We start from the raw sequence: 13,096 nt of genomic DNA on the forward strand, positions 1-13,096 counted from the left end.
TTTGTTCTTAAATGTGATGGAATGTGATCCAGTATGAAGTTTATTTTCCCTTGTACTCTTAAAAGCTTGCTCATATTTCAGAGGCTTCACTGCAAGTTTGGTGTATTTTTATATTTAGTCATGGGTACCAGCAAAAAAATACATTTGGCCATCTTTCCCAATCTCTGTTTTTGCTTAATGTCTCCTCTGATGTATTTTGCTGTTCAATTCCCTGTTAAAAGCATTATTATAGATAATCCATTGTCTGCCTGTTCTGCACATTCTCTGTAACACTTTATTTTACATTGTTATTGTTTTCCCTTGTACTACCTCAATGTACTGATGTGATGAAATAATCTGTATGGATGGCATGCAGAACAAAGTTTTTCACCAGCACAATGAAGACATGCTGGTAGATTAATTGACTACTGTAATTTGTCCCCAGAGTAGGTGAGTACCAAGAGTATTGGGGGGGAAATTGATGGGCATGTGAGAGAGCAGAGGTTATGGGAAAAATAGGTTGAGGAATGGAGCTGATAAGAATGCATGTGATGGGCCAAGTGGCCACTTTCTACGTCAAGAAAATATGAAAATACGACAAAAAAAGTACAAAAGGATCTGCAGAATTCTCATGAATTCCTTTGAATTCTTCCATTAGTTTATTGCCACTGTATGCCATTGGCATGGTAAGGAGTGGATCGGAAGCCAGGAGTTTGTTAAGGAGTGGGGTGTATATTGAGCCGGTCCATGGGGATCTGGCAACCAAGAGATCAGGAGGATGTTGGAGTGGATTGGGGTCAGCAGCAAAGTTGGGTGGAGCATAGATCGGGGGAGTTTGTGGACCCCCTGTAAATTGGCGAACATTGCGAAGGTTGTATTAGTGACAGGGGTGTCTGATGTTTCCAGGAGAATTTTGGCAGAAAGGGGGAGAAACACCTTAGAACATTCAAATGAGATACTAAATGCCTGTTTGAGGCTTGGCATTTTGTACCGATATTATTTTTTAGTTAAACAAAGTGGCAAGCTGCATGAAATCTATGTACCTGACCTGACTATGTGTGGTTAGAATTGGGTATCAAAACTATTCATAAACCCTCGGGCATGGATAAGTTGTGGTCAAGTCAAGTTCTAATTGTATGCCTGAGCAGATTTGTGAAACAGCACACTTTTTGCAAACTGTGTGCATCTTCTAGCTCGTGTTGGAGGCTTGGAACATTGGTTTGCTGCAGGAGTTCTATTTTGGATGCTTAATTTCTAGACCTGATGTTAATCAATTGATAGTGCAATTTCCAATAAAATTTTCTCACATGTAATCATTGTGCAAATTTAACATCAAGCTCCATTGGTTGAAGAAGCTAAAATTAATCTTTGAATAAAAAAAATTTAAGCTTTCTTTTATTAACACCAGTGTGAGCAGTACTTCCACACCTCCTCCTTTGCAGGGATGGGAGTCCACGAATTATCCTCCTTTTGGGAAAAATATTTGAAAATTGCATACTTAAATTAGTTTTAGTTTTGTAAGTATGAATTTGTTGGAAACTAGTAACTTTAACAAAATTTATGCAATTTTGGTTGGTACAGGTTGCAGAGAAACTACATGCACACCTGTACAGAAAAAAGGAAATCTCTGAAAGAGAATAATTTGCATTTGCAGGGCTGTGGGGATAGAGTAACGCAGTGAGACTAACAAGATTGCTTTACTTGGAGCTGACGTAGACTCAGTTGGTCAAATGGTTTCCTTCTGTGTGTCAATAAGATCCAGTGATTCTAAATGCATCATTTCTTTACTCCATTCAAGATCACTTATGCTGGTTTTTGGGTTTTCTGTATTTCAAGATTTCGCTTTTCTTGGAAAAGCTGTAGCCTGACTCTGACATTTTTGCATTTGTTTCACAGTTGGCTGCTCTTCGGAGAGCCCTTCTATCAAGGAAATTCTTACATTGTGGAACCTGGTCAGTATCCATGTCCAGAATCTTGGGAAGCAATGGATCCATACATCGGCTCGTTAAGACCATTAAAAATGGTATATAAAAAATCCTTCTTTGATATATGAAAGAAATCATATGGATATTGAAAATCAATGCAAACTGATCAGAGAAGCAAGTTGTACTCGTACTTGATGTACAGTATACATAATGATACTCTATTTTAAAATTGAACTCAAAAGTCTTTGCGATTTGCTGGGTTGTTTTCTGCAGGGGCTGCCTCAGCTCAATGAATAATAGCATTTTAATGCTATTTGAATCTATTTACCTGTAAAAGAACTCATTGGCCTGGCATTCACATAAACTGTTTCCTAATTGAGTGTACTGAGTTGCAACATGGTTTCTTGGTTTCCTTTTCCATTGTAATTAGTTCTCCCCACTCCCTCCTTGACAACTTCTGCCTTCTAGAAGATCTTTTCCAACTCTAGCAACAAATTCACCCAAGGGGATCAGTTTCTCTACTAGGATGAGGGCCAAATTTTATATTTCCACTACCTTCTGAGGGATAATTGAAAATGATCAATAAATGCTGGGCTGGGATGAATATAAATATATATTCTGTGAGGGAATACAAGGAAAACTTCTCCATTTTCATGACTTATTGTGCAAGCCAGTACTCTTTTGAATGTCATTTACATGAATATATTGCTTGTGATTTTAAATTATTTTCAGCTTATCTGCATAAAAATAAATAGTAATTCAAGGGAAAGCGGTGGTATTTGTAATGGTTAGTTAAGAATATCTCTCTGGAAGCTTGTGACGCAAATATATCATTTTTTATTCTCCAACTTTTGACTTTAGTTCTCAAAATATTTGCTTAACAAAGATAGTCCAAACGACCATTCATTGTCCCGTTAATTCATTACTTAAAAAGGATTTACACTTGGGTGCCTTTATGGAGTTGATTCTATTTTTATTTTCCAAGGAGAAGACAAATATAAAGAAAGCCTTACTTTTTTGCAGGGTACATTGAAAGTAGAAAAACTTCATGATCATAAGGTAAGAATTTTCTGGCATTACACATCAACAGGTGTTCTTCTACAGTTTTGTACCCAGATTGTAGGGAATAATGGCTAGTTTATTACTTAAACTCAGTAAAAATATTTTTTCATTCATTTTTTTACGACGATGTTTTACTTTTGGTGTGATTCCACAAGTGTCTGTGCCCTCCAGTTTATCTTCCTGCTATCATTTCTCCTGCCCTAAGTCTAGACCCTTTCCGGATTTGTTAGCCACATGGAGCTTTGCATCCTGGTCAGTTTCTCTACCTATTGTCACAGGTATGAGGATTCACAGTCAAGTCAAAGTTGAGTTTATTGTACATGTTTGCACAGGTGCAGTGAAAAACTTACTTGCAGCAGCATCACAGGCACATAGCATCAGATAAGCAGCATTCACAAGAAAACCGTAAATTAAACATTATTGGGTCCACTCAATAACAGAGACCTAGTCCTATTGGCTCCATGTCAGAGCACTTGAATCTATTTGGAGCAGCTGTTAGCAATTGTACAAAACTTGGTAGATCAACCTGAAACAGTAACTCTGTTTCTCTTCCCACAGTTGCAGCCTGATCTGCTAAGTATTTCCGACATTTTTTGATTTTATTTTAGATGTCCTTCATTTGCAGGTTTTTTGATTTTCACTTGGTCGATAAGTTTCTTTACCACCTTGAGGTCCATTTGCCTGACATTGGAATGTTGACTGTTTTTGTTTTAGTCTAGTGAATTTGAAAAAATTGACAGATCCAAATTGTACTTTTTTCTTAAATATAATCCTGGTCCTTTTACTGGACTTGTTGATTCACAACCAACGTCTCAAATTCTGAGTATTGGCACCTGAAACATGTTTAAACAAAGGACAATACTGTGTGTAAACCAGAGAACATTCATCCCTTTGTATCCTCTTGGCACTGAAAACCTTTCATGCATTCAAAGTTTCTGTTGAAAGTTATTATTGAATCTGCTTCCACACCAACAAGCAGTTTATTCGTTGCACCTCATCTCCCCTCTCCTCATGCACATTCTCATTTATGCTGCTTAGAATGAATACATGTCACTGCATCTTTCATTTCAATATTTTTGACTTAAAAATAAATTACTAGGTGAGTTTTGAGCTGTTTGCAAATGCTAACTTGCTTGCTATGGAGTTGTGATATATTAAATTTGTAATATATATTTGGAGCAAATACTGAACCTAATTAAGGTTGAAGAATAAATTGTGTAAATGAAATTGAAATTAAAAGTCATTTGGTGCTCAGAGTTAGGTGAAACAAAATTGTCCACTACAAATTTCAGAGCAAATCCTATTATGTTTGTGGCCACTGCCAATGTCTTAGGCATGAATATGTGACACGTACTGATGTAACTTTGGTGCTGTTGTTTGATATTGTGCTTCAGTGTTCAGGAAATGAAAGCCGCAAAATAAGGAAGAAAGTTTTCATTCCCTGATTTAAACATTGTTATTGCAGGTCATTGTATATGAAAAACCTTTCTTTGAAGGCAAACAGCTAGAAATCAAAACGGATGTATTCAGCTTCACTGGAGAAGATGAAGTATCAGCTTTGTGCCACACTTATCCCTTTGCAAGTATTGGGTCGATGAAAGTTTTAGGAGGATTGTAAGTTGTGAATACATACCGACTACTACTAAATTGGTTCTGTTTTTGTTGTAGCTTGAATCTTACTGTAATGTGGAACAATTTGTCTGAACTTTGTATATAATAGGACTATTTAAACCTTAGTAATGGAAATATTGCACCTGTTCGTTTTCCTAATTTGGTATAAACATTGCACCAGGTACATCACTTTATTCATAGGTAAGAACCTAAGTGTGCTAAATTTCTGAGTAGCTTTCTCTTTATTAATCTAACCTTACTGGCCAACAAGTACATGATTTGACATGCAGTGTAACATGCTAATTATATGGATGGTTTGCAGTAAGTAATACAGCTGTAGACTGATCATGGAATTGAGCAGAAAATGGTTTAGTCCATTATATGGAAAACAAGATTAATTTATATTTACTATCACTGTCTTTGAGTTTTTTTTATAAACAAGGCAACTGACTTAATAGAAGTAAAAGTTCTTCAGGCAATTATAACATGTTGACATTGCACTAAAGAAGGAGACTGTTGGCATGGGGTTATTAATGAATTACTTCGCAGTAGGAAAAGAAGTTAAAGCCATTGAAACTATTGTGCACAAGCAGAGTTCCAGAAGAATGATTTGTTGTCAACTCAGATAGCGGGTGATGTGTGAGATATAAGACTTGTGAAAGATATTTGTTTTCGGTTGATGGGGTTTATATAAAAAAAAGCAGTAAGTTTAAAACAGAAGGGTAAGTATCATACATGAAATCTTGTGTCTCTCAAGATAACGTGAATTCACATGCTGTTCTTTTATATTGGAGCTGCTCCTGTACAGCCTCCAAATCTGTATCTCGGGTGTGAATCATGCCTGGTTTGTCTCCTTGCCATCATGCTGTAATAGAACACTTCACAAAACAGGAGTTCTGGCTGGGTAATGCTGTCATTTAAATTATGCATGAACTCCCTTATTGGTGCATAATCCTTATGTATTTGTATAGCTGTAAATGGTGGTGGGGGAAAGGGGTCATTGTAATTGTCATACAGTGAACTTGCTTGCATTCATCTTGTTTCATTCTCTTCCTGAGGTTATGCATGAGAGCAAGTTTTTATTGGCTTGTATACTTCCAGCTCCGAGCCAGTGAGCTGTTTTCCCCTCTCTGGATCCTCCCCTCTCCCGGGTGTGGCTCCTTCAAAATTGATGTCTCCTTGTTGCTTCTTATTTTCTCTTTGCTTTTAACTTTGTTGCCTTTTGTTTCTTTTCAAGCTGGGAGGGGAACCCTCAGGAATTCTGAAGTCTAGGCTGCATTTTCCATCTGTGAGTGCCATTTGCAAAGCAAGAAGCAGCAAATTGATTCAAATTGCATTTTCATTTGGAAAGCAGAGTATTAGCTGGGCAGTCGGGGAAGCAACATGTCCTGCCTTAGCCAGACCCTGTGAGGTTTCATGGAATCATAAGAGGAGATAGAGTGGGTGGGAAAGGAAAGGCATGAAGTGTTATGGAAAATTTAATTTTAATTTATTTAAACTGGAGGCATAAATGACTAAATAAACAAAATTAAAATGTACATTAAAATAAATGTAAAAAAATCATCATCCAGTACTGTTTAATGACCTGATGAATGCAATGTGAAGGACTAGCACTACTGTCCAATATAAGCACATAAGAAGCAGAAATGGGCCTGGGTAAAGTACACTTCACCCAAGTCATCAACATGGATGATAAATAATTGAAGCCCCAGCATTAATCCTTGTGGCATCCTACTTGTTAAAAGAATTGACAAGTAAGTTTGCATAATAATTTGGAGCAACACACACAAAGCAGTTGGAGGAACTCAACGGATCAGGCAGCACCTATCACCTGCCAGTTCTTTATCCACCCCTTCCCCTGCACCCCCCCCCCCCCCACCTTTTTATACTTCTTATCTCCACATTTTCTTTCCAGTCCAGATGAAGGGTCTCGACCCAAAACGTCAACTGACCTTTTCCCTCCATGGATGCTGCCTGACCCACTGAGTTCCTCCAGCCCCTTTGTGTGTTGTTCCAGATTTCCAGCATCTGCAGTCTCTTGTGTCTCCATCTTGCATAATAATTTGTTACCCGAGTATGGTGATACAAAGGTATGACAAAATCATGACACAAGAATGAAATGCTCATGCTAAGTGCAAGTGTTACATATTGATGTAATTGTGAATTCAAAACAAAATATAACATTTTGGAGTGTAACACATTACGAAGAAAAATGCTTCGTGTCTACATACTTAGATATGAGCACCTCTAGCAAAAGTAGTCGAAGCACCAAGTAAGAAATGTGGCAGGCAGTCTTTCTTTCTTGTGCTTTATTCAACATTTAATTGGCATATATATTTTGTGGCATATTTTGCAAGTTTGTCAGCTATGTTATTGAGCTTAGCATTTGGCAGGAACAGTTGCTTCACTATATAAATTCTTTCTCTGTGTTACCTGCTGCCACATGAGGGATTCAGTTTTTGAGCTGTGTTCTTAACTTCTCCCAGCTGGGTTGGTTATGAGAAACCAGGGTTTCGAGGTCATCAATATGCACTGGAGGAAGGGGAGTATCGAGCGTGGAATGAATGGGGAGGCTACAACGAACACCTTCAATCTTTGCGGTTTATCCACATTGTGAGTACTCTTCGTTTGAACATGTATAATTGCAAATTAACAGCTTTTATGTCTCTAAATAAAACATATTTGCAATCCCGTGCTTTCTTTTTGTCAACACCCTCCCCCACCCCAAACGTTTTTTCAGAAGATGACTTGTGGAAACAGGTTGTCCCTTGTCTGTGCCTATGTATTGAGAAAAGTATGAGTCTTGATTTAAAATTCAGCTAATACTACCTGAGTGCTGCAGTCTGGCTCAGTTGTAATTGGAGGATGGTGGCCCATAAAGTAAGGAGTTTGTTGATAATGAGCAGCAATTATATCCTTTAATATAGCACCTTATAAAGTAACTAAGATGTCCAAAGATGCTTCACTGGAGCTTTGTGAATGAAAACAAATTGATACTGAGCAGATATTATGCCAGATAACCAAAATCAGTTAGGGGTAGATGTTAAACAGTATCTTGATGGTGGGAAGAGAGGTAAAAGGAGAAATCCAGAATTTAGGCAGTTGAAGGCATAGCTGTGCATAGCAATTCAATTCAAAGATGTACAATTGTCCAAATGTTAGGGGAATGCAAGCATCTCAAAGGATTATGGGGCTGGTGGAAATTACAGAAAAAGGCAGATTGCAGATATTTAAAAATAAGGATGATAATTAAAAAATGGATGCATTGTTTAATCAAGAGCCATTGATGGTCAAAAAGAACACAGAAGATGGGATTAGAATGTTCTAATTATTTTTTTCTTTATAATCTACCAAATAAATGATGCACACGCTGTCTTCAAAGTGTTCATTTTTCTTGCTAGCTTTGCAAAATGTGTGATTATGATTTATTGTTCATACAGAAACAAGACTTTCTAACTGGTCAAACAATGTTCTGAACTTTTATTATTTAATACACAGGACTTGTCAAATCCAGTCATGATAATGTACAGTGAAGAAAACCTTTCTGAAAAAAGTGGAAGCATTGAAGTAGTAGGGCCTGTCCCGGTCTTGGAGGAGACTGAACATGGATTGAGGACAATGTCTATAAATGTTCTCAGTGGAGCGTAAGTCTAACTTAAGCATATTTAAATTTAAATTTTATTTACAGCGTGGTAACAGGCCCCTGGCCCAACGAGTCCGCGCCACCCATTTTAAACCCAAATTAACCTACCCGTACGTCTTTGCAATGTGGGAGGAAACCGGAGCACCCGGAGGAAACCCACGCAGACACGGGAGAACATACAAACTCCTTACAGACAGCAACGGGAATTGAACCCTGATTGCTGGCTCTGTAATAGCGTCGCTCTAACCGTTACGCTACCATGCTGCCCCTTAAGAGAGAGGCAAGGGAGAAGAGATAAATAAATAAAAAGTCAAAAGTTCAACCTTTCCTCTGCAATTTAAAAAAAAGCTTTTTGAAGAACTCAGTCAATTCAGTTCAGTAATTTCACTACAGTGATGTTTTCAGCAAGTTAGTGTTATTGATGTATAGGTGATTGCCATAGTCATATGACAGCCCAGTCAATATTGCAACAGAGAATATATTTTAAACATATTCCATTGGCTATAATGAGTTTGTGGTTGTTTTGAGGTTATGAAAGATGCCCTGTAACTGCATTACAGAAATTAACTGAGTAGTGGTCCTATTGTCCCTGAATTTGACTGAAATACATGGAATTGGATAATAAGGGACTAAGATCCATCAGCAAATATGTATGTAATCAGTGAAGTGTTCAAACTAATAGTTTCTCTCTCTTTGATTTGGAGTACATTTTTATATTCCCGTGTGAGCTTTATAGGCCACAATACACTAATATATGAGAAGGAAGATTGACTGGAGAAGCATTCAGTGCTCTGAAATTGTTGGGCAAGTTTCTGATCCCAGTTGTGTTGTTGACTTTTGCCATGGTGCTAGAGTTACCCAGCCTTCTGTTGCGACCTCCTTGGTTGTCTTTGGACAACAAAATTAGAATATCATAGCACATTGTAGGAAGGTAGATCTCCTGATTAAATTATGAAAGTGTTCTTTTCTGTACATAATGTTCTTTAAGATAAAGAACCTTTTCTACCCTGAATTATTCTGCAGTTGTAAAGTCAAAAAATCGTGATACTTTCTGCTGAAAGAGAGAGTTTTCCTGCAGGTGTATTGTGGAAATTTGTAAGGGCAGAACAAGATGGTCTTTGTTGTCCTGCAACCACTTAGCATGTTCCTGCTGTTCGGCAGTCCCACGAGATCGAGGACGACTTGCTTTCACTTTATTTCTGTGGGTTCAGGAGTGGCTGATAAAGCAGATGTGTGACTGCAGATTACCCCCAGAGGTGGGGGCTGCCGTACTTGACAAGAAAGGTGGGTGGGTAGTTTTGGAGGTGATGCCTTTTTTTCCATATTTAGGCTGGGCTTCCCTGTGTCCCTTATGAATGGACTCCCAATGCATTCTGAATGCATTTTCTCCATTTTAGAGATCATGAGTCAGTGAGGATTTTTTAATCTTTGTGACAATTCCTGATTTATTTCCTCTCTCCTCCCGGTAATTTCTTAGCCTGACTGAGCTTGGGACGAAGTGTTTTAGGAGTGTGATGTTGAACATGTAAAAGATGTAGCCTATCCATGGGTGCTGACGGTCTCGATGCTGGGGATGTTGGCCTGGGAGAGGATGCTGACATAGTGGATTTGGGAGATTTTGTGGCAACTCTACTGCTCTGAGGTGCTGTTGTGGGTATAGTAAAACTGCTGTCCAACTATTCAGAAATCCTGATGGTTCGTCATTTAGTTCACCACTTGAAATCCATGTGCTTCGACGTCAGGCTCTGGTGAAAGAAATGAATGAAACAAATGGAGAGGAGCAGCTGCCCAAACTGAAGCTTTTCAAAAAGGCAATATTGACGGCCTGTGATTTCCCAGGTAATGTTTGCCGTGCTCCCTTCCTGCTCACTGGAGCCTCAGATCCCACAGTGCCTTTCCATTTACAGAACTCCAGGATCCACTTTCCCTGTCCACTCACCCAATTCCCGCTCTCCCACCTTTACTGCTGTCTTACTGCCACCCCAGTTCCTACTCATGAGAGCCCCATTTCCTGTGCACCCTACTCCCAGTTTGCATGCTCCCCATCCACTCACCAGGGCCCCCATTGCTGTGCTCCCTCTCTGCTCCCCAGTACCCTGGTTCCCATGCTCCCTCTCACTCACTGGGGCTCCAGTTCCTGCATCCCCTGCCCATTCACCAGGGTCGCAGCTCCCAAACTCTCTTTAAACTTAACTAACTCTGTTGGTTATGCACTCTTGAAACTAGCCTGGTTCTGTTTCCAACACTTCCTTTAAACTTACTGGAGACTTGATTCCTGAGCATTATTTGTAACTTTAATATGGAGTATTAAAAGAACAACATCCAGTAGTCCAGAAATTCTGCTCATCTGGCACCATCAAAGTCCTGAACACATCAAATTATTAGAGTTTTACTGTAGTTCATACCTTGGAAGCATACAGAAGGGCAGGGATCGCCGATGCCTGGTAGACCATAAACCTTTTGCTCAGTTGAGGTCTTAATGTTAACACGTGCTTTCCCTTAGATGGCCAGAGGCTGGGTTGGTGCACTGAAGACCATGGTGAATTTCATGATGGATATCTATCTTCATTGAGAGGTGGTCAATGAAGCCATGGTGAAATTTACTAGAGGAAGGGTCCACCTTTTCCAGGATCTCATTTTTATTCTCAAGGGACGATTGTTTTGCTAATTCTCTCCTCTCTTGTCCTCATGTCGAATTCTGTTGATAGTGGCAATGGCAGCTTTCAATTTAATTGACCTTGCCAAATTCTTACAGTGTGGTTGGGTATTATAGTCATTGGGGAGGTTGGGCATGTGTTAATGAATTGTTCTTGTGCCGCAGTGTTTGTTAATGGGCGGCAGAGTGGAATAGCTCTGCTGCTACCTCAGTGTCAGAGACCTGGGTTCAACCCTGATCTCAGGAATGCATGTCCTCCCTGTGACCATGTCGTTTTTCTCTGGGTGCTGCAGTTTCCTCCCACAAAGATGTGTGGGTTTTTAGGTTAATTGGCGACTATAAACTGTCCCTAGAGTGTAGGTGAGTGGTAGCATCTGGGTGGAGTTGTTGGTGTGTGGAAAGATTAAGAAATGGGATTAATGTAGGATTAGTATAAATGTGTGGTTGATGGCTGACATAGACTCAGTGGCTGAAGGCCATGTTCCTGTGCTGTATCTCTATACGACCTATGAAAGCTCTGAAATTCATAAGAGTTATTAACACAGTCACAAAGAATCCAAATTGAGTTATGTTTCCAGTATTGTTTGTGTATTGTCCTTGCCTGTATAATTTGGAGCAATATTATTAACTAATGGGGTATAGCAGGGAAAGTGAAAAAAGCTGTTGAAAGTAATATTGTTTTAATAATAATACTGTTTTATTATCTTTTATAAGTTTTTATGGGGGAAAAGAGCAATTTAAAATAATTTTTGTTATGCGAGTTACCTTAGACAGAGAAGACAATTTGCTGCTTCAGTTCTTTTCATAGATGTGTAATGGGCTTGTCTTACAGCTGGTAGGTGTGGTTGTATTACACAACTAGTAGGTTATTGTCAGTCTGCTTCAGAAAGGTTGATCTGGTTTTGATGATCAGACACAGGCATAGCTGGACCTTATTACAGTGCAAATCAATGAAAGCATGCTGTTCTAAGAATATGTGGAATCACCTCAGCAGTCAGGTTTTCATTTACTTTCGTCATTATGTCAGCTGTTGTTTATCATGTTCCCGTGTACGAAGCAAATTTTGCATCTATTTATATCCATTTTCACCTTGTGCTGGTGCGTGCATAAATGACACCCCATGACGTGTCCCAGAAGTTACTGCTATTTGATACCTGCCCAAACACTGCAATAAATATGTAGAAACATTTAAGGGAAAGTAAGTGAACTATCACTGGTGGTTAGGGCCAACTCTTGGTTAAGGCCAAGCATTTTTTACGTTGTATTTCAGAACCTACAGTTAAATCAATGATCATTGTTTTTAGTGGTGTTGATAAAGAACAAAATAGTGATTAGATTACTTAAGTTATTACTAAGATTACTTTATTCCTGTGAAATGTTTGACACTTGTCTAGCTTTTAGTGCTTGCAGTTCATAATCTTTCCCCCAATAGCATGCTTTAAATTTTATGTTGAAGTATGCTTTGTATCTTCATCAGTTAAAAACCTATACATAAGCAAAATGCTCCAGATGGTGGAAATCTGAAATAAAAGCAGAATATGGTTGAAAAACACAGCAGGACCAGCTTCATCTAAGGGCTGAGAAACTGTTTCAGGTGTATGGCCATTAGAGATTAATGAATTTGGACTTGGTCAATGCAAAAAGATCTAAACAAAGACTCATAATGGTTTGATCCAAGCTACAAATTTAATTTTCAGAACAAAATTTATAATTAGCCAAGAGCTTGCTGAACAACAATGATGGCATATTACATATTAAAAATATGCCCAGACCTTGTGCAACAAAATAAAATATTTTCAAGATATTTTACTGCAAGACCAGTTTTTGTAAATAACTTGCTTCCATTGGGAAGATTTCAAACAACATAGTCTATGGCGAAGAGCTGAATCACGGACAGCAGCTTTGAGATTTTTGCATTAAACTATGCATGACCAAAAATCCCCAGGTTGTTGTTAATTTCAGGGTAATGATGGTGAATGATGGTTTTGTCATCATCGTAAATGAAAAATTCAGTCTGTAAATGTAAAATTTAATGGAATATAAGGAATTAAGAATTTCTATTAATTGTTGCAGTTGTACAAGATGTTGGTGAGGCTGCATTTGGAATATTGTGTTCAGTTAAGCAGGAAGGAGTGCAGAGGAGATTTAAGAGGATGTTGCCGGGACTCAAGGGACTGAGTTATGGAGAAAGGTCAAGCAGGTTGGGACTTTTCTCATTGG

At 38.6% G+C, this 13,096-nt stretch overlaps 1 protein-coding gene across 1 annotated transcript in view; it reads left to right on the forward strand.

The window, feature by feature from the left end:
* The window catches only part of LOC127575111 (beta/gamma crystallin domain-containing protein 1-like), a 49,624-nt gene that overhangs the window by 20,552 nt on the left and 15,976 nt on the right, over positions 1-13,096 (forward strand). Inside the window, 5 exon segments of the mRNA XM_052024770.1 lie at positions 1,876-2,002; positions 2,928-2,963; positions 4,432-4,580; positions 7,064-7,190; positions 8,076-8,221. Of these exon segments, the coding sequence (XP_051880730.1) occupies positions 1,876-2,002; positions 2,928-2,963; positions 4,432-4,580; positions 7,064-7,190; positions 8,076-8,221 (585 nt within the window).

Source organism: Pristis pectinata, chromosome 10, assembly GCF_009764475.1.
Source record: "Pristis pectinata isolate sPriPec2 chromosome 10, sPriPec2.1.pri, whole genome shotgun sequence".
NCBI classification, from domain to species: Eukaryota; Metazoa; Chordata; class Chondrichthyes; order Rhinopristiformes; family Pristidae; genus Pristis; species Pristis pectinata.